The sequence below is a fragment of the Tenebrio molitor genome, chromosome 6 (assembly GCF_963966145.1).
Source record: "Tenebrio molitor chromosome 6, icTenMoli1.1, whole genome shotgun sequence".
Taxonomy (NCBI): Eukaryota; Metazoa; Arthropoda; class Insecta; order Coleoptera; family Tenebrionidae; genus Tenebrio; species Tenebrio molitor.
This window is the reverse complement of record NC_091051.1, coordinates 14469528-14491526: the sequence shown is the minus strand read 5'-3', so window position 1 is coordinate 14491526 and position 21999 is coordinate 14469528. Positions and strand designations below refer to the sequence as shown.

The 21999-nt window shown below is 37.9% G+C and overlaps 2 protein-coding genes and 1 long non-coding RNA gene across 4 annotated transcripts; 1 reads left to right on the top strand and 2 right to left on the bottom strand.

Annotated features, from left to right (window-relative positions):
* Positions 1 to 82: 82 nt before the first annotated feature.
* Unc-76 (fasciculation and elongation protein Unc-76) lies at positions 83 to 20343 on the bottom strand. The gene is made up of 7 exons (XM_069050155.1): positions 19236 to 20343; positions 2338 to 2443; positions 1748 to 2021; positions 1442 to 1689; positions 1161 to 1236; positions 1035 to 1100; positions 83 to 958 (listed from the first exon to the last, which is right to left on the bottom strand). Exons 1-7 carry the CDS (start codon positions 19658 to 19660, stop codon positions 942 to 944), a joined length of 1212 nt encoding a protein of 403 aa, XP_068906256.1. The 5' UTR covers positions 19661 to 20343; the 3' UTR covers positions 83 to 941.
* Positions 7836 to 11383, bottom strand: LOC138132592 (RUN domain-containing protein 1-like). 2 transcript variants are annotated; one of them, XM_069050154.1, is made up of 2 exons: positions 8898 to 11383; positions 7836 to 8831 (listed from the first exon to the last, which is right to left on the bottom strand). In XM_069050154.1, exons 1-2 carry the CDS (start codon positions 9169 to 9171, stop codon positions 7873 to 7875), a joined length of 1233 nt encoding a protein of 410 aa, XP_068906255.1. In that variant the 5' UTR covers positions 9172 to 11383; the 3' UTR covers positions 7836 to 7872. The 2 variants fall into 2 exon arrangements, with proteins under 2 accessions (XP_068906255.1, XP_068906254.1); XM_069050153.1 differs by having other exon boundaries at positions 7836 to 11376.
* Positions 15171 to 16134, top strand: LOC138132595 (uncharacterized). The gene is made up of 2 exons (XR_011160114.1): positions 15171 to 15709; positions 15763 to 16134. It is a non-coding gene; the product is annotated as an uncharacterized lncRNA (long non-coding RNA).
* Positions 20344 to 21999: the final 1656 nt, after the last annotated feature.

Genomic DNA, 21999 nt, shown 5'->3' with positions numbered 1-21999 from the left:
TATTTGTTTACTTCGTTAAGGCCAATTACTTGAAGGACTTTTAGCATTTCTGCGAAATCGTGAAGAATGGAAATAATAAATGTTTCTACAATAAAGGTTTATTTCAGATAAGGGACATGTGTCGACATGTACAAAACAATTTAGTTCACAATTTGTCGATCGAAACAAAACAAATACAGCCATGTTGTACCAATTTGACTATGATTTGTGAAAAGTTTTCTGCCAATTTGCATAAAATCATGTGTTCTATTTTCGCCCGGAAAAAAACTTGTGAACTCGCTGAAGCGGTCGTAATCGTTACAACTACGGTCTAAGTAATTCTACAAAAATATTTTCGAAATTTTTACATACTAGGTGTACTTTTAGCATCAGCTAAAATAAACAGTGTGTCTTGGATTGAGAAAAATTTATTTGAGATCTACAATTATCAACGGCTGGCTCTTGAAACAGGTAACATTTAAGACATTAAATGTTAAATTCACCTAATCTTTACCTTATATTTATTTAGATATAATTATGTTATTTTCTCGTCAGCAAAAACATTTCCACAAACGCAAATTTGGCAAGAATAGTAAAAACAGCAATAATAAATATTCTTCATAGAAGCTAATATCACTTTGTACAAAAAATATCAGTTTAAAACATAAATCGAGTGCATATTGCACGAAATGTAGAGCAGAGATGTGCATATAATACTTATGATTAATAGTTTCACATTCAACTTGTTACTTTACAATTATATAATTATTAGACTAGAATGTTTAAGCAAAATATATACACATCACTAAAAATTAATCATAAAAAAATATACAGAGGAACAATATTAACAACCATAAATAAATTAATATTGCAACTTAAATCTGTGCTATTTCAAGCCTATACTAGATATTTAAGCTAGATTTAGTTGTTTCTCAGCTTCTGTGTGCTTCTTGAAAATTACTTTACGTTGGACATATAACTGCAACAATAAACGAGATTATTTTCGAATGGAGAGACCGATCATCGTTTTGGCGACATGTGCGTCATCAACTTACCTTTCAAGATGTAATCCGTTAATAAGGTGGGAACCGTCGGGCTATCTTCGTTTATGGCTTTCAAAACTGAAAAATACAAGATTTATCAATCAAGCGATCGGTAGGGCGTTTTGTGGAATTTCTTACTTTTAATCAGTACTTGTAACGTTTGATTATCTGGCGGCCCGCTATCTAGGTGGTACGGAATGACGGTGGTTAAATACTGAAAACAGAAAGAATCGTCAAGAACTGCATCAGATACATACCGTGAGTTTTTTTATTTTACTGAACATACGTGTAATACATCTGTACGTTTGGTTGCCTATCTCAAATGAATTGACTTGTCCACTTTAGAACTGAACATAGTCATTTTACATTGTATGTTCAGCGAAATAAAAAACGCAGTGTATATAACGGCGTGGACGTACTTTCGGGTCGAGTCCACTTGGCGGTTTGGACGCATTTTTTAAACTACGCTTTTTCTCCACATGGTATTGTCTACGTTTGTTTTGCACGGCAAGAAGTAACGAAATAAAAGTATTCTTCAACTCCTTCTCGTACTCCAATTCGTCCCTAAGGGCCAATTCTGAAATGAGGGTTTCAGAAAATTCCCTAATTAAAACTTCTAATTCCAGAAATAATTCATTTAGTTGCGACAGACTGAGGTCCCGTAGTTCTGCAAAAGAAAATGAAACGACTTAGCGTGGGAGCGGCTTTGCGGCGACAAAACGCACTGTCTTCGTACAGCGGCGAGCTTAAGACTTCTTTAGCTTTTTCGAGGGTTTCATTTGTTTCAATTAGAGAGTCTCGGGAGCCGGGAGAGCCGTCTAATGAACAAGTTTCCTCTTGCATCATGTCGTCGATCTCTTGGATAACTTCGTCTGCGGTTTTCAGCGGTTCGGAGTCCTGATGCAAGCCGCCCAAGATCAGGGCGTGCATGTCTAAATCGCTGGCGACAGCCTCGTCCTCCGAACTTAACTCCAGCTCGTCATCCGGCGTTGTGGTTTCCTGATTAATTGCAGAATTGATTAAGTTAGTTTAGACGTGAATCATGCCATCCCGACCGTAATGAGAGTAATGAATCTATATTAGTGCGTGACGCAATAAGAAAATGCGAAAACGTCGTACTCAATGTGACCTTATAAAGCTTCCTCCACTAATTGGGAGAATTATCCTGCCAAATGTCGACGCATGTTTGCAGATCACGTTACTCATCATAAGTAAACCAAAGCAGCGGCTTACTATAAACCATTTTTGCGGTTAACAGTGTCTGACTCATATTCCAGACTTGCACTAAAATATTTATGGAATAATCAAAAGGTACCTTCTCGTTCAGGTTCAGAGCGGGCATGTGTAGCTTCCTGGCGTACGATTTTGACCAATCGATAGGCAGGATGTTGCCGAAGTTTCCCGTTATGGTCCACCACATTCTGTAAAAACAAGAAACAGGTTAATCTTGACCTGATCCAAGCGGCAATATCGATACAACGCGAACAAGACAATTTGAAATCGTGACGTAACGATTTACATACGGCCTTGCTTGGGGCTAGAGCCCATTTCTGCCCACATACCCAGAAAAGTACAGACTCCCGACACGTCTCGCTCCTATTTTCTGGACGATGAATAAGGAACCAGCGAGGTACGAAAAAGGAAACTCAAAAGCTCCTGCATAGTAAGGACCAGCCGAAACTGCGACGTGCGTCATCGCGAATAATACAATCTATAGGCGAGATTGTGTTTATTTATTTGAGCAACGTGCATCCTCTCGAGTAGTTTGTGTTTGCATTTTGAATTAATTCTATCAACGCGTGAGCATAAAGCGAATCAAAGTGTTACAATTACGGTAATTAAGCGAGCGCGAACACTTTTATTAATCGGCAACAGATAAACAAAACATTCTTTGGGTGGATGGTTCTGAAAAATCTTGTAATCGGGGTTATGACATGACACACTTTGTCCGACCGAGTCAATTATGGAAGTTTTCATCAATCCATGGTCAGGCGGTCGAGACAGTGTTCATCGACAGCTGTACAAATAAAAATGTTATGTCACAGTTGTAAAAAATACTTTAAAAAGCGAATGTTTTACGACGCCCACGCAAGGTCATGGAGCGAAAACCCTAGCGGTTCTGTGGCGAGTGCTAATCAAGATGTGGAGTACGACGAATTTTTTTTTTTGGTTTCTTTCTAGATTGTAGGATGAAGTCCTAAAAAATGCGGTGTCGTTTAGCTTTTGAATTATTTCCACATTAACGTCGCCCACTGTCAAAAACATGGAAACAGCTAACGAGAGTCCCATCATGTTAACAAAATTCCTCGCATGTATCGTCTCTCTCCAGCTGTGTTTTGGTTGTTATCAGTTTATAAATTGCGGCTCCCACACGTTCAACTGCATTTTCGACTTTGTACAGTTGCATCTAGAAGTGCACAATCCGTTCTTGTGGGCTCACTGATAAGCAATTTGCAATAGTTATTTTGAGTCATGACTCACCCAAAATTTCGAATCGAATTCGGTGGATCGATTCAATTTCACCCACCCAGTCGAATAACGATCTGATCAGCTGTTTGGAGCGAAAACACATTTTTTTGATCAATTACAATTCACGAAGACAAAGCACGAATCTGTAAACAAAGAAAAACTGGCACGAACCAGAGGAGAGCTAACCGTTCGGCATAGAGCTTATCAGATGATCGTTTAGATAAACTCGAAGAAAAAGGGAAGCGAATTGTAGCCATTTTAAACGAATGTGCAGCGTACTGGAAAATGGTGGTTTTTCTTTTGATTTCAAGTGTTACCAAGTAGAAATATTTTTTGTATCTGTCCTGATACGAAAAAAACGTGTGTGTTGGCTAAATCGTTGAGAAGTATTCTTTCATGTTCGTTTTCTGAGGTGTATAACCTGGAAAGTCGTATATAACTAAATACAGGGTATTTCACGAGTGATAATGAACCAAGCGAAATTGAAAATGCAACCCACAATACATTTCCAACGCTAACGTGGATATTTTAAATATCGTATTAGCCTGTTTGCGGTAGGCAATTTTTTGCTTATAAAGCGTTCCCCTATGCTTATAATCATAAGATCCACGTATAAGCTTATCGTAATATCCGATTCCTTACACTATTTTAAAAAATAACGTAGCCAATCAAATAGTTTAACGTTATATTATAATAAAGATAGATGTCAGGATCTGACAAATATTAACTTGTCCATTGTGCACATTGTGATATCTAGCTAAATAATATCATTGAAAACTTCGAAATAGGTACTCAGAAAAATTCGAAGATGTGCTCCGCAGTCGAATGGTTGCGAGAAAGTCAAAAATTTTGGTGACAGTTTTCTAAATGAATGTCAAAATTATAAGGGCATTACATATTTTAATATTTGTGGTTATGAAAATTTTCCGCAAATACTTTTGAAAATTATGAATTACGTTATATTTACAACATAAAATCAGGTATAAGTAGGTATAACGAAAAATGACGTTCCGCAAACACTCTAATGTTTTAAAATGAAATTATGAATCCATGATGGCTTTGTTTCCAATAATTTTATTTGTCAACTGACATTTACGAAAAAGTTAAAATCCGACGATTAAAATGTATTCGAACGATGAGAAAAGAGGCATGATCTTTATTTAAGGCGAATGTAATAAAAATGCTTCTGCCGTTGCGCGTTTGTGCATACAATAAACATTTTCCCAAAAACTCTTTGTTTTTTCACAATTTCATTTAACCAAGCAAATATGACATTTATGTCAAAATTTACGAAACTGCATGTTCTACATTTTTTAAATCAAAAAACAAATATCCACGTTAGCATGGCAAATGTATTGTGGGTCGCATTTTCAATTTTGTCGGGCTCATTAGGTCGCATTTTCAATTTCGTCGGGCTCATTATCACTCATGATCATGAATTACCCTGTATATAATTGATTTCATATAAATGTTCGTCAAGTGAGCTGTGCATTTGTAAAAGCACCTTTAATTTAGTTACATTACAAAAGTCACATTTATGAAGGTCATGTCCAATAAATCTTTACTTGGTAAAAATACAAAGACAGAAACAAATAAGAATTACTTTACTTTAATCAGTAAAAAGACGTAACATTGCTTTTGAAATCAGCAATGTTAAAATGGACAAAAACTGAAAAATTACTCAAATCGGGTTCGCGCAGAGCAAGCAACTTTGAAAATCAAAGTTACTAGCTTTAGCTTTAATACCAACAGAAAATCAGATTTTCATGGCTTGCTTAGATGCACATTTATATGAAATTGAGTATATAAACTTTACCGATTATATACCTAACTTGACATCTGTCAAAGATAACCTCAAAATGTACAATTAATTAATGTTTTTTAAAACAAACACAAAAAACGTTATTCAATATTCGTGCGTTGTCATTTTTGCAGGTATTCGGCCTGTTTTGCATCGCTCGGCTGAGCCCTTGTGCGTCAAATTTCGCCCTCATTCCTTAAAAGTGATCTGACAGCGCACTAATAAGAAAATAACTATGTAATTTCCATCTTGTGGGTCACTCGACGCGATGTCGACATTGGAATTTCAATTAATGTCATATTTGTCTGAAAGTTCTTCACTTTGCTTCTTACAAATGCATTCGGTAAACTTCTACCATTTATCGATACTTTGTGAAATGGTACCGAATGGTAAGAAGACTTTTAGGTCAAATTCAGATTAATAAAAATGTTTGCGTGAGAAGAGCGATAAATTTGTAGAACAGCGTAAGTTAAAAAAAAATATTTACTATTTAAATTTTTTATTACAAATATTTATGCTAATACTAACGAAAAAGTCTTCACATTAGAAGGTTGCTCAATCTGTAATTGTAAGTTTGTACTAAACAGTCTTATTAGTTTGAGTCGTTTGCCGTTGCCTTAGGCAAAATAATAGCTATTACTGGAAAGACGGTGTTCTTGAGAGTTTCTCCTTAATAGTGGTGTAAAACAATGGGTAAAAGGGCTTTTGTGAATTGACAGTTAGAGGAGAAGCGTTCAATTTCACTAAAGTTAAATTTACTCTGATCATGTGATACTGGATGTTGATTAATTTAACCGAAGGGAGACTTTGATCGGAAGGTCACGGTATAAAACTGCAGTTTCGACAAAGTCCAATAGGAAATGCTGCGATTTGAATTATGAATGTGAAGATGCGAGTGTGGGTAGAAACAGGAAATTAAAGATCGAATGGAGGTGCTGAGTGATGAGAAAATCTAAATAAGGATATCAATCAATAACGTTGTACGCTGTGGTAAAATCTTGATTTTTTTAAATACGACGCTCGTAACGGTTACCTGAAAACACAAATTATTCGACGACTTATATTAAACAGCCTCGCCGTTAAAAATTTAATTCCTTTTCCTGTTTATTTACCGGATCAAAAATAGATCCGTGTAAGAAAGTCCGCAAAAAGTCTGGTCTGCAAGGGTCGGAACAAGTGGATCGTTGCACCAAAAATGCAGAATAGTCTGCGTCGTTTTCTCCGACTTTTACAACATTTCAAGCATCACTTATTACTTAACCGAGCGCGTAGACAAAGTCGTGTTCCACGGGGCATAAATTACACGGAGACTTCTTCATTTCGACTTTACAGGGGTCTAAATCTTTGTTCGATAAATTCGACAAGGCGGAGTTCCTGACAGTTTTACAACCTTGAACGCAACATGCAAATATTCCTAAAGCTGACTATTTATATTCCCGAGAAAATCTATACGGCGGAATATTTTGAGAACTCGCTCGATTCAATTACAGTATTACACGTGATGCTGCTGCTGTAGAACAGGTTTCAGGTTAAACGTCCGGCAATAACGCATCTGAGGCCCATCTGACCCAGCGCAAGAAATCATCCTTGTTGGTTGGAGTTTTTGGTCGATTCAAGGTAAACGGGGTGTCGAGGCAAATGGGGCTGCGGACAGTGCAGACTCGTCTCGGCCGTGCTTTCCACCCCGCGATGAACAGAGGGAGGACGGCATAAAGTAAACTGATCAATACCAAGGTGAATGAAACCAGGTACGTATACAACATAAATTATGCAGGGAACAATAGATTTACTTCCTTTGTGTCGACATGGTCTGCTGGGTTAAGGGGAGACAGGTGCCGCTTTTGGCAGATTTCTGGGATAAAAACCGCAAACTGGCTTCCAACAGGTGCGAAATGGAGCGCAGATTTTGTTGGGGATAGATGATGACTCTGATGGTCTCCAGATACGAATCAGCACGTTTCAGCTTTGTACGCATTAATCAAGCTCTTTATGACTGCGATAAATCACCGACATTTCTGCACAAGATTTTATGGACACTTGGGATATCTGTGTCACAGAGAAAGTCGAAATCTTCAGCCATTTCACTTGAGTTAATTCCATCCAAATCTATTGTCAACGAAACTAATTATTTGTGTAAAGCGTTGTAGGTGTGCGATAAACGAACCATCAAATCTTTGTGTTCTTTGGCACACCGAAAGATCTGGAAAAGTCGACTCGTCTTTGAGATTTTGCACAAAAACACAAACTTTCAATTTCTCAAATTACGCCGTGCGATAATTATTACGTAACGACACGGTTGAGATTGCCATGTATGGACACACGCACAACCAGTCTCTTTTTATGTCGACTCTAGTACAGCTGTCGCACAATATTGACCATTTTCTTTTGATTTATCGCGTCTGGACGTGCTGCAAAGATAGCGAAACGGACCTAAGATAACTACAATTTGTGAGGGCAAAAGAGACCCACGCAAAAACGCCGGACGGTCTGCTTTCAAATCTGTTCCAGAAGTTGTCTCCATAAAAATATGTAAAACTAGCAAATTTACGCAACTTAACTGGTATTTATTACTACTATCTACTAAATGAACACGTTATCTTCAATTTGGAACTTTCGCACGTCTAAATCTACCGGAAGATCAAACTTGTACGGTGTCAACACATCCAAACTTCTCAGACCGTCTTGGTACCTAGTACTTGCAACGTAACTCCACGGATGGTAAAACGTTTCGATAATGCGACCACAGTGAAAAATAAGATTCAACCAAGTCACAAGTCTTTTGGCGTTCAGCCCCGCACAAACGAAAGCTTTGAAGTGCGAATCGTGACTCCTCTTGTACCGCGAGTGCGTCGAAATGATTTCTTCGATGACACAGAGGAGATTCTTTTTGGTGTTTTTAGGGGAGACCCCCGCAATTGCGAGACTGAAACTGCGCGACAACTTTTGTATCGGTGTCGAATTGAACTCGGCGCCTCTTTTGAAGTGGTAATAGTAAAGGATGATGTCCCAACCGTGTGTCGCCGCGGATTGGGAGAAGCAGTCGAAGAACGGTACCACACAGTGCGACCTGGTACCGTGCTGCATCAAATCTCTGATACTCGTGGCCAGAGACCTCCGCACCGCTATCGTGATCTTGTTGGGGTCTTCGTTCGAGTGCAGCATCCGTTTGAGGTCGATGATGGCGAGTTCAAGTTTCGCTCTCAGATCTGCCCAGTGATTGGTCTTGTCGCTTCTGGGGAAACAATTAGCACCCCAAGTGAACTGGAGTAAGGCGAACATTTGCAAGAACGCGAAGCTCCGATCGACCACTTCGAACAGGTAACTCTTGAAGGTTTTTTTGTTCCTTCTGCAAATGCATCTGGCGTCGACGCTCTTCAAGTAGAGAACAAACCGTTCGAGGTCCGCGATTTGTGTCCTCAGTTGCTCTTCCAAATTTTCCTTCATCCGCATACGATCCAACATCTGGTTCCACGTCATGTCCGCTTGTCGCGCTTTCGCATCGAATTCTCTTAGTTCCTTCAACTGGGATTTGAGCCGTCCTAACAAAATTCTCTGTTGATTCCGCCTCTTTTTTACCGTTTCCATTAAATTATCACCAACCCTACCATTATCTTCCAGGAGATTTACGTCAGCGAACGCGAACTCCTCCAACGTTTTCAGCAGGTCTTCCTGTTCGTCGAAGGGGGCGTTGACGACTTGCCTCAACCGGAACTGGACCTGGGCGAGATGTGTCGTCAAGGCGAACAGCGACGTCTGGAGTAAATCTCTCTCGTCTTCTAAACAAACGCATTTGTTGCAGCTACTCTTGTCCCGGACAATTTCGTCGTTCCTATCGTCGGAAGCACCGAGAGGTTCTAATCTTTCGCCGTTTGGATGCATCGCAAATTTTGACCAACCTCATTAGTCGGACCAAAGAGAGTCCTTCATCCGATCGAACGCCACTTACAGAGTAAGTGCGCTACCTAACAGTGGTGACAATTTACTGGACATCAGTGTTACGACTACACAATGTCAGAATGACAGTGACGTTATTGACCATTGTTAAACAGGTGGATTGGGCCTAGTGGTATAATTAACTTCATTTGGCACGGCCACTCGGCCCTAACGTCGTATATAGCCAGTTAGTTCGAATAAGTCACGCGATGTGACCACGAACCGGCGACTCTTAACACGAACCATGTGCAGAACTACTGGAGTCGAATCGATAGGGAGGAAGAGGAGTTTGGTCAACACCGCAATTACAGCTTCAAAAATGAACGTTGGCGTGGCGGCGTTTCTCACTTGCATTCCTCACGTTGTTGACAGAAAGACTCTTGTTTATCAAGAAATTTGTCAACAGTGGTTTTAACTGTTGACTCAACTTTAGCAATTCATGATTTTTGCAACACAGATTGCTGACAGTTCAGAATGTGTGGCGCAGCAGAATTCTGACAGAGCCGATCCAAATTTTTTGAACGTTTCTTCACGGCCTAGAATATATAGTACATACTTCTCTATTCATGTTTTTATGAGGCATTTGATAGATAAAACACCTTCAAAATGAACCTGACGTTATAATTCAAAATCGCTAAACTTCCGGCCTATAAAATATCTATTTTATGAACGATAAAAATAGAAAACCTGTTTGGGGATTTTTAAAAAAATGTGTTATTACAACAACTCTGAATAAAATAAAATCCAACAAATCTCGTTTTACTAGAATTGGTGAAACTTGATATGTGGTAATTTTGAACATTTAGATTTATTTTAGCGAGTTTTGATGGTTTTGTGTTGTAATTGGTGTTGTTTTCAGAGGAATTAACTTATCTGGGGATTGGTTCGGAAAGTGAGCAAACATGTGGCGAAATTGGTCTCGTAAAATCTACAAGAAATTGATAAACAGTACAATTACAGACTATTTGTGTTATAGATTATCGACCGGAGTGACCTGCAGTGGCACTTATCGACTACATTAATAAATTAGGTGTTCCAAACAACTAATAATTTTATTACGGTGCACATAAAACGGATCAATCAGACTTTTTATGGGTTTTCGATGCGGATTAATTACTACTGGTGGACTCAAGTAGCCATATTTTATTGGTAATAAACTGGTAATGTCACTACAGGTGTTCCATAAATCATTTAAACTTTCCCCTAGTTTTATTTAATTGACTATTTAATTGACTTTTCTATTGTGTGAGAAAACAGGTAGGCAAACATTTCTGCTCCGCTGGTTTTCCATTGGATTTTCATTTGGTGCGAAAGCTTTCAGGTGTCCTCGTGACACACGTTCCAAGAGTGCGGTTCAGTTTGTTTTTTCACCACCACAAGAGGAGTGCTATTGACGTGCTAAACTCCCCTCAGCCTCTCACATGGTGCACATGGTGGCAAACTGGAACATCTGGTTGCACTATAATTAATTACTAAACTCACATTTTCTGTTGGTGCGATCTACAAAAATTTTATCGCTGCGGAAACATAAAGTGTCGCATGGTGACTAGTGCGCAAGAATGTTGACAGATGAAACACGCCGAAAGCTATTAAGGGTCCGATTGATCTTATCCGGATTCGACATGTTTACTGTTTAAAAATGTATTGTTTTGTTTCTTACGAATAAGCAAACATGTTGGGTATTGCATCGACGCGCTTCCTAAAAAAGTGATTTATGAATGGTGTGATGCGGGTCTGAAAGAAGTAGAGTGACGCACGGAAAATGTCAACACTGACGATATTGCGGTTTGTGGGAAAATAAGCCTGTTGTGGACCACAGGAGTGTAATGAGATTTCACAAATACGGGAAATTTCCAGATCAAATAATCCAGTTTTTAAAAGGTTCAGGTTTCAAAGCACTCGTTTAAAAAAACAATTTGCTTCAACTTGATTGAAAAAAGGCAAAGTAAAAAGTGTGTCAAGAAAGTTAATAACTCGAGTACCATTTAAATAAATGGTGTCCATGTATGACAACGTCGCTTGCAGTGGACAATTTTCACTTGTGCTTGTTGCTTCCAAGTATAAAAATTGTTGGAACTTGAATTGAATATTTTCAAATAAAATATCGTGTGGCTACAACTTTATCTGTGCACGAAGACAAAACAGAAGAGAACATCGCAATTCAAACTTTAAATTAAATTGATTCAAAAAAGCACTCAAGTTAGGGATTTTCTCCCAAAATTCAGTTAATTTTGGTATACCTGGAGTAATTACTATCTGTCCACTTCTAGTGTAAATTTTACATAATTGAGTAATCTAAGTTGTGTTTTGGCGACAAATCTGTCAAACGTCAAATATCGCAAACGTCAGATGAGATCGTGTGAACATGAAAACGGGATAATTTGAGTATAAAACGCGACAATACCTAATTGATATAAATGTACATAAATAGAATTGCAGGAACTATCAAACATATAAAAATTATTGTGAACAAACTAACATCAAAGTCGCCAAACAGATAAAGCAGAAAGTACAGGAAGGTAACTTTGCCAACCTTACTTTTTATCTATTGGATGGATAGTAGTGAACTGTCAATAGTGTCAATTGTGGGAACGGTGTGTATTCACTTATTCCGATAATTTTGATCATTTTCATATGCAGTGGCAACCATAAATGTTACATTCAGTTTTTACGCCAACTTGGACTACAATCATTTATAATGGCCCTGTATATTTTGATTCAATACTTACAAATAATATATCAAAAATACTCATCAATACGTCGTACGAAAAAATATTATAGCGCATAAAAAGTGTCAAAAATGAGTCGTCAGTATTATCTCCTTATCTATTACTCCTACGACTAAAAGAGTTAATCATCAAATGTATACATTAACAAATCGTCTACGAAAAAGATCCAATACTTTCTTTCTTGTACGAGCAACCGTTTACACATATGTATTAGGGTTTACTGAATTTAAACCTACATCTTACGCGGACAACCAAAAACTTCCTTGAGAGTGGTATCCACAAACTGTCGAAACGTTGGCGTAAGTGTATTACAGTATTACAGTCGATGCAGACAATATTGAAATATGTAGTATATTACATGCGAGGTGGAAAACGTTTTATTATAGCGGGGCGATCATGTTGAATGACCGAAACGGGTACCGTCGAGGTTAGTTACTGTCGCGAGCAAAAAAAACTGGTCGTCAAAATCATGATTTGACACAATGGAAAATGCTCCATTGTAAAACGGTCGTAAATATCATAACCTATAATCATGTTGTATGACATTAATTGACATTAGTCAATTATTTTTTTTGACATTTTGTTGACATGGGCATAATCAGGTAGGGAAATTTTTTCATTTGTGACAGTCTAACCAAATTTTGAAATGACATTAACGACCAGAATTTTTTGCTCGCGACAGTAGATCGCGATGCTGGAATGAATTTTCCACCGAGCATAGTATGTATACTATGGTGTGATCAAGAATGACTGAGTCTGTTGGTAACAATGAAATTTGGCAAATTTGAAATTTACCATCAAAGGTTCGTTTTTGTAATAGTATAAACATAACCGGCATAATCAAAAATGTTTTTAATGTCGTCTCAAGTTAAAAAATTCAGTGATTGCGAATTACGAGACAAAAAACACCAGTATTTTTCAATTGTTTCATTGCCAACAGACTCAGTCATTGTTGATCACGCTGTATTTTATTCGCAATTATTACTTTTTATTTTATTAAATTGTGTATGATCTCAGCAATTTTTTTGGGAAAGAAAATTTCAAGTAATCATTGCATTGAATTAGTTATTTTTTCTAATTTTTTTGAAGTTACGTTCAGCAAATTGAACAAAATATACAGGTGTCTCAGCTAAGACTTTCGAGCCTAATATCTCGGTTATTTTCCAACGGATTTTTGTGAAATTTAAACTGCAGATATTTTAGACGGTGAAGAATAAAATCCCATTAATGGAATATCCCAAGTCTTAAAAACGTAATTTTTACATGCCTTTTTAAAATGTTGAATCACTTAAGATTTATATCGAAAATTTTATCATCAATAAAAAATACTGTAAGAAGAAACTCGTCCTTGAAAGACGTTTGGTTTGCAAGAAAAAAGAAAAAAACTGTGGCTGCAGATGCAAAAACGTTGACGCGTATGAAACAAACGCGCACTATCGCCGAATTTTGGTCACCCCTCTTCGCACAAACGCAGGTGACATATTTGACGTTTATCTTTCAAAGTTAAAGACAACATTTGGACGTAATTTATTATACTGGATGCTTTAATTCTTCCATAAAGTACTAAAACAGGATCTGGATATTTTAGCAAGGTAATTTAGTTCACGTACGTTTCCTGTGTCTTCATCTCTTCAAATAAATTGACGGTTCGCTAACCTTAAATTTTGTAAAGCCTACATTTGGATAGTGTTCCACGAGAAAACGAACTGTGTCATTGAAGTTCTTACGACACTGTCGATAAGCAAATATTGTTTCCTTTTTCAACAATATTGAAATTTCTGCCATTGCAGTCTATTTTTAGAGTATTTTCCATAAATTTACACAATTTGACTTTTCTAATAAAGCGCGCCAACTTTTGACAGATGTTAAGGGGTGTACAAAATGTTGCTTGGCAACTTTTCATCAATTGTTTCAAAAGATAACTGCTCAAATACTCAAAATTTAGATTAAATTTTTAACAAGAAAATCTAATCTTTTCGTTGAATTAGACGAGTGATTTAGTTAATTGTCTGTGTAGACACCTATTTTTAATGATTAACAATCTAATAATAATTACGCTTAATTTTCAATAAAGGAAACACGTGTTAAAATTATATTTTTTAACTTGGGGTGATTTTATTATTACTAATTGAACCTTCACCGTCTAAAATATCTGTATTTTAAATTACATAAAAATCCGTTGGCAAATAACCGAGATATTAGGCTTGAAAGTCTTAGCTGAGACACCCTGTATTGCTGTTAATCGGTTGGAAATTTAAGCGTGTGTTTCTTTATTCGTCTGACAATTGAAAATCTCAAAATAATAAAAATTAACACCTCTTCTAAAGGTTGAACCGATATTTGACATTGATATTTTCGAGATTTGACGGAAACGCCACTTTCCGATCATGGGATGCAAGTGATGATTTTTCAACCAAGAGAAATCATTTTCAGACAGCAATGACGTATTTTGCAACCTCAATCAGGTTAAAAATGGGCATATTACAATAAGGATTGCGAATAAAATAGTAAGTACATATATGTACAGTCGCTAGCAATAAATTTTGGTCGTCAATGTCACTCTTTGACGCAATGGAAAATGTTCCATTGTAAAACGGTCATAAACATCATAACCTATCATCATGTTGAATGGCATTAATTGTCATTTTTTCCTAATTTTTTTGATATGGCCATAATCAGGCGGCGAAATTTTTTTAATCTATGACAATCTAACCAAATTTTGAAATGACATTGACGACCAAAATTTATTGCTCGCGACAGTATGCACTACATATTTCGAACGTCGTAATATTATGTCTATAAGTTACATAGTAAGCTGTAATATGTGAAAACTGTTTCTTGTAGGTACTCGAAAATGTATAAGCCTTTTTTGTAGAAAATTTCCTAATCCATAAATTTCATAATAACAATTTTGGTCGGAGAACCAATAAATAAGGATAATGAATAAGCATTGGTGTACGTTTTATAAAATATGATATACAGGGTGTATTTTTTAAATGTGCCGAAATTTTACCTATGAGGATGTTTGACAACGTAGAAGACTAAAATCAATTAAAAAAAATTGTAGCTCAAAAAATAAATGTCATTTTATTTTTTGACATAGAATTTTTTAAATATTTTTTCCGAGTTCTACATGAAGCCAGTAGCTCGTGATTAAAATATCTGCACAACTTTCAAAATCACCCTGTATGTACTACCAAAAATCAGCTAACTTGAAGAAAATTCATTCATAATTATTGGACTGTGAGTACCTAATAGTATTTGGCGTTCAAATGAAATCCTGGGCTGGGAAGGGGTTAGAAACCGTCAATTGATTTGCTTTTTTCAAGTAAAACTTGATAGTTTTCAAGCGTGTTGACAGCTAACCTAAAATTTATAAACAAAACAATCTTTCTGTTTTTTTCTTTCTTTGCAATGTTTTGCGTTAAAAATAGGAAAACTAACGATTCCTACTGTCGAAGCAAATATCTAAGGGCACCCTTTGCTGAAAACAAACATGTTCAGTCATGTGCGAATTAATCATAAACAAATGTCATTCGTGTCAAACGGCGGGAAATTCAAACTTTACACTGTTCCAAATGGTTTACTTTTTTCAATGCCTCTTTAGTCCTGGTTTTCATTTGAACGCATGATACATAATTTTGTGTGAGGTGTATTCTATAGTTAGAGGCTCAAGCCCGAGGGCTATACAAAGCACCGAGAGGAAAATATCATTCTCTTAGAAAGTGTACATACGAATTTTTTTCACGACGCAAGTACGACTAAAACGAAAAAGTAGTTTTTAAAACCTACTTTACTGACATTTTAGTTGACATTTACTACTAATTTTAAAATCATTGGTAGTCTGGTAAATTAAAAACATTCCTTGACAATCGTGCATGGTAAAAGATGGATGTCGAAGACTTTTGTAGAAGAATATGGAGAAATTAGGGAAGAAGCAAATATTGGGGTTTCAACTTTGATATCATGACTTTAATTGATATGTAGTATTTTCTAGTTTTCGATTTTTATTTCAACACCCTCAAATGCAAATGTTTCAACATCTGTAAAGTTGTTTCCGGTGAAACAGTAAACATCATTATAAACAATCTACTGCGGTACAAATGTCCTGAATATTTCTTGTCGAGGACCGAGAGTAACAAAATTTATGGAATAACTAGCATGCCCGATGAAATTAAAACCGAATGCGACAAACATTTCGAGAGTTTAATCGCAAAAACTTTATCGTCGGTTTTCTATCAGTCTTCTAAACCTTGCTGCTCATATTGACGAAATTTTTAACTCGAGAAATAGAATTAAATTTACACGAAAGGACTCATTTTGCGTGCAGCACCGAAGCTCGGTTTGTGGAATAAACCGGGATAATTCTACGAGATTACAGCAATGTCGTTATCTTCAGTCTTCACGAGCACAAAGAACGTATTCTTTACCCTCGGGTATTATTTTGATCCTCCTCTTTACTCTATGCGTGCAGTGCTACTCTCACAATAATATTTATTCCTCGAACCGTTGACAGTAAACTCTGATATGATAATATTCAGAGCAGTAACAATTTTCTCATGACTTGAACCCAGCAATGCAATTTAAAAATTGCACAATCTAACCAGTCCAACAGCATCTCTCTGCCTTTGGAATTTTCAATTCTACAAGTTTCAAAACGACGCGCTGCAAGGGTCAGCATTGGGACTCACACTCCAGCCAATCTACTTTCCAGGAGATACAAACTGACTTGTTTCAGTCGCGACAAAATGAAGAAATTGAGAGTAACAATGTTTGGGGTCATCAATTCTTTCCAAAGGAAGTGGGCCGTCGGTGTGGGCGTCCGAGTAAATTCGCTGCATTATTAAATTTTTTTATTTACGAGATGTTCATCCACAGAATGGTTTTGTCGAGTCGACTGCAGAGAGCCAACAGGAGGTCTCAGTCTCCGCATAACAAGTAGAATACACCATCATCTTGCTTTATTGCCTATCGTAAAGTCGTCGACGCTCCGGAGTCATTTTTTACTCTGGAGGTCGCTCAAAGACTCAAAAAATTGTGAAATTAATTCCGTGAAAACTGGTCGGGCGATCAGTGACCCGTCATGAATCTTAAAAATAAACTGCACTCGAGATATATCGACGGCGATATTCCCCAGGCAGATTGGAGAGAAAGGTCGTGAATTTTTAAAAGGTGAGTCGGAGTCATGAGAGCGCTCAATAAAGCGTCACGCAAATTGCCCTTTTTTGAATTGCAGAATGTGGAATCGGTTTTTTGGGCAACGCTAATCGGCGTCGCGGCTCAAGACCTACTTTTCCAATTTTTCCCGAGTGATAGCGCAGTACAAATAGATAAGGAAGTTAAACGAACCGAAGTGACTAAACATGGAAGCAAAACATTTACAAAAGTCGAGTGTCGGCAAGTTTTGAGTGCGCCGCAAACGGAGAGTGAAATTTTTCCGGGGGGACAAAATCTCCTGTTCTTAATTAGAATTCGCAGTAAACACCGGCACCGCTCGAATTTCCCTTAGAAAGTATCATCGTCGAGTTCGAAACGATACTTTCGAGACGAGTCGAAAATTTTAACGAGACAAACTCCACCGACAGGAGACATTTAATCGAACTTTGCTCTTTATGCGACATAAATCCGGAAAATTGAATTTTCTCCGGTTCTGCATCCTTTACCCTTTAGACGGTGTACTTTCCACGTAATTAACCTCCGCGTCGTTGACATACATGCTGGGGCCGGCACTACCCCAAATGATTGCCCATCGACATCCTCGTCTCGCTTTTGACGTCACACGCTATATTGAGAACTTCCTTCGCAAATTGGTCACAACGGGGTCCGACCCGACCCCCGAACCTTTGTCATGCTAATGACTTTTTGCGGCTGTAACAACACTCGAGTCGTGCCACCGCATAAACCAGGTCCTGGTGGATCGTCGCCGGCCGTGCCACCACACGTCTTGACACCTTGAAGATTTAAATTGCTGAATTGCCAAGAACAATGGATATATGCAAACCGAGTGCCTACTCGGAGCCTGGCAATTTTAATAAAGCGGAACTTGCTCAATTAGCGGAAACGACAAATACCGCACGGCGTTTACGATTTTTCCGTTCATTCTTGAACGGTTCTCATCCGTCATCTCGTTGTTTGTGTTGAGACGAACGACTTCCTCGTTTGTTCGCCGGCCTATCGGCGATGGATTTAATTTTCATGGACGTCGTCGCGACGGCGGGTTGCGAACGGCGCCGGAACGTCTGCACGATGGTGAGTCAACGGGGGTGATTCGCCAATAAAGCGTCCTGATTAAAACGTTCAAGTTCGTCCGAGGTAGTTTCCGGACGTTTGAGACATTACCAAAACAGAAATTTTGACGTAATAACGGCGACGGGGAGGGGGGACACACCACCCCAACTAGAGGTATTGATTTTCATCCCCTCAAATAACCTCTACGTGTTACGCCTAGCAGTACGCAAGCGTAGTTACAGAAATTGTTGCCAATTTTATCAAAATAGGTGAGACTACGGTTACGAGTTGGAAAAATCGCTCCGATTTGCAATCAAACGTTGACCTTGACGTTTTGAGGGGGCGTCGGGAGTTATCAACACAAACATGCAGTTGTTCAAAGACATTTCCGTCGATCTGGACTTGTTGTGACAATCAGATTGGCACGTTTACGCCCTCTTCCAAACAGTTCTAACAGAACTCGCTTCCTTGCGTTCGTGTCCCATGGAGGACGATAAGCCAATATTTTTCGTGGGTACAGTAATGAGTCACTTTATATCCTCCCACGAGGTTTTTATTTTGGTCCCCACAAGAGTGACAACATTTTCGTTCCATCGGGATGTAGAGCATCACGTTTATTTTAACACAATTGAAAATATTTCGACTTGAACAGATGTGAATCATTTTCTTTATCTGGGTGCCCGACCTTATAACACATCGGGAAACTCTCGCAGGTCGCGTTTATCGGCGCTTTATCTTATTGGAGTTAATTTGTTATTTTTGAAGCACCTTGGAGGATGCCAAACGTGCTTTCCCACAGCTTCCAGTCTTTAAATAACTCTTGAACCCCCTGCGATCGGTACCGTTTGGGAAAGATCGAAAGTGAAGAGGTACAAAGTCGCTGTTAACCGTGTGTTAACAATAAAAACGAAATAAACACGAAGGCAATTATTGGCAGCACTCAAAATATCCATAAATCATCCAAGCGCACTGTAATAATTTAACAGCGGCTCTTTAAAAAGGCACGGGGTGCATACCAATTGGCGTCTACTGACCCCTATCAAAGTGACTTACTGGCATTCGTTCATGATCTCCTCCTGGGTCCTGACCTGGACGGGGGCCAGCTTCTCCACCGACTCCTCGTAGTTGCCGAAGCACTTGGTGATCTTCTCGTCGAAGGTGTTGACGAGGTCCTCGAGCGAGCCGGAGAACGTCTCGGTGAAGTTGTCGGCGACCGACGCGGTCTCGCCGTTCTTCAGGATCACGTTTTTTGGCGGCAAAGCCTCCGTGTTTGAATTGTTGAGGATGTCCTCGTTGAAATCGTTGAGGACGTCGTTTATGTCTTTGATTTTCTTGTTGAGGTTGATGTTGTTCAATTCGTTTTCGTTTTTTATGGTGGCGTTTTGGAACTCGGTCGAACCCCATTCATCGGATTCCTCGAATTGGGCCAGTGGTGCTTCAAATTTTAATTCGGCCATTTTGGTGGCCAAATCCCGCATGGCGAAACACCAACTCGCGTCACAGCCTGCACAACACTGCGGAAAGCGGCGACGAGCAACGTTCTATGCTGATCGCTGAGATGGGCGCGGGGCGATGTTTTCTTTTGCGCTATTTTCGTCGTTTGCGGGAATTCGAACGATACGTGCCCGACGAGCGACCTTTGGTGCGATCTTGGACACTGTCGAGACGTGATTTTTTTTTATTAATCTCGGTACTATCTGTGTTTTTTGATGGTCGATAAATCTGAAATATTTTCCATTATTGTGGGAGAACAATAACAATAGCACAAATCAACTTATCAAAGTTTCACAAAAGTGTTTTAAGCAGAAACACTAAATGGCACACCACAACAACACAGGTCTTATCAACATTACTTGATAGCAGTGATAACGGCTCGCAGTTAATTATTATATCTATAATTCCTTCAACAAAAGATCGTAAAGTATCAAAAGGTTTTATGTCATCGTATTTTTTTTTCTTAACATTCCTATTAAATTTATATACGCATAAGCCACTTTTTATGTTGGAAAGTAAGATAAATCCGACTCAGCTAATTGCTTCCGAACATTTCGAATAAGAATCTTGAAAGTGGATAGGATAGATAAGTTATTGACTTGTACTCTCGACTGTAAATGGCTTAGTTGCACAAACACTGATTTATTTTGATGAGAAATCAAGATTTCAATCTTCACTTTCACTGGAGTTGTGTATCAACAGTGTTATATAAAAATGAATCGAACTGGAATTGCATTCGCAACGCGCTCATCTCTAAACGAATGCGTGTGGCTCGGTGCGCAACATCGGTACAGCATCAGGACTGGACCAACGTGATGGACCATCGCTTTCAATTTTTTATACATTGATTTTGAAAATCTGTTTTTTTAAATACCCTAAAAGTTTTAAGGTAAAACATGTTGGTGACATTTGTTCGAGTTGTCACAAATTCAGTGGCCGATATTAATTTCAGATGTAAAGTTGGTTGCATACTCGACGCAATAATTTTGAAACAATCAGGAAATGCAGGGTATTTCACGAGTGACAATGAGCCAGACGGAATTTAAAATGCACCCACAATCCATTTGCAAGGCAAATCTGGATAAGGACGCGGACAATATCCAGGTTTGCTATGCAAATGTATTGTGGGTTGCGTTTTTAATTCCATCGGGCTCGTTATCACTCGTAAAATACCTTGCACATTAAAACGTTGACAGTAAAATAATGAATATGTGAAGCGATCAAAGAAAATAATAAATATGTTGACGTGATGTAACTGAAGTCCTTTGTTCTGGTGCAACAGAAAAATGAAACATACAAAGTGTAGCAATCGTTGATTTAAGTATTATTTTTTATAAATCTAGGAAGCTAGAAACTATTGGAAATTGTAGTTTCTGTTGCATATAAAGAAATTTTCATCGGAAGTCTCTCGTGAATAACCTGTACATATTGCATTATGTCGTATTTGGAAGCGATATATTTAAACTTGTTATTATAAAACCGATTGTTAATGGTGATGGTATTGTTCATTGCAGCGGCGGCCCTAGCCCTTTATCAAGGTAGAGCTAGATTGACTTTCGGCGCCCTTGAGTCGACAACTTCGAATAAATTATAATTCAGTTTCTGGTAATAAAATAGAAACATTTTCAAAAATCAAATTTTGGCGCCCCTTCCCACCTGGCGCCTAGAGCAGCCGCTCCTCTCGCTCTACCCCAGGGCCGCCACTGGTTCTTTGCTATTAAAGAATGAATCGTGCCAATGCAATACCAAACGTAGTTTGTTTAAAGTCATTTGTTAATATCATTGTTAAAAACACAAAATAATTTCTTAAATATTGTAATAATACATATTATGATATTAAATATGTAATCTCTTTAAATATTTTTTTTTTCACAGAAAAAAGGTGGTCTGTCAGATTTACTTTATGTTGAAATAAACTAGGCAAAAATGAATAGGGAATTCCACAATTTTTCTCGGAAAACAAAGAAATTGCCCCAATCCTCCCACGTATTATTAAACACTAGATAAATTTAAAATGTAACAGATACTTGAAACATTACATTTAATGTGTATATTTATATATTTCTAACACATTTCATTACAAATTTTAAACTGTATTTATAAAAAATCCAAAAAAGGAAAAAATTCCCTATTCATTTTTGCCTAGTTTATATTACTTTTACGAATCCTGATTGTAATAAAAGTTGTTTACCAATACAGAGTGATTCACGAGTATAATGACATGTACTGTTGGTTACCTGACAAATTTTGTTAGGCTCATTATTACCCGTGAGTTACCCGGTTTTAATGTTTACTTGTATACAGGATATTTCACGAGTGATAA

Coding starts and splice junctions, on each gene's coding strand:
- Unc-76 (XM_069050155.1), bottom strand. CDS start 19,660: ATGCGGGATTTGGCCACCAAAATGGCCGAATTAAAATTTGAAGCACCA. Junction 1,690..1,747: donor CTCGCCGCTGTACGAAGACA/GTGCGTTTTGTC, acceptor TTTCTTTTGCAG/AACTACGGGACCTCAGTCTG. Junction 1,237..1,441: donor CAAGTGGACTCGACCCGAAA/GTACGTCCACGC, acceptor TTCTGTTTTCAG/TATTTAACCACCGTCATTCC.
- LOC138132592 (XM_069050153.1), bottom strand. CDS start 9,171: ATGCATCCAAACGGCGAAAGATTAGAACCTCTCGGTGCTTCCGACGAT.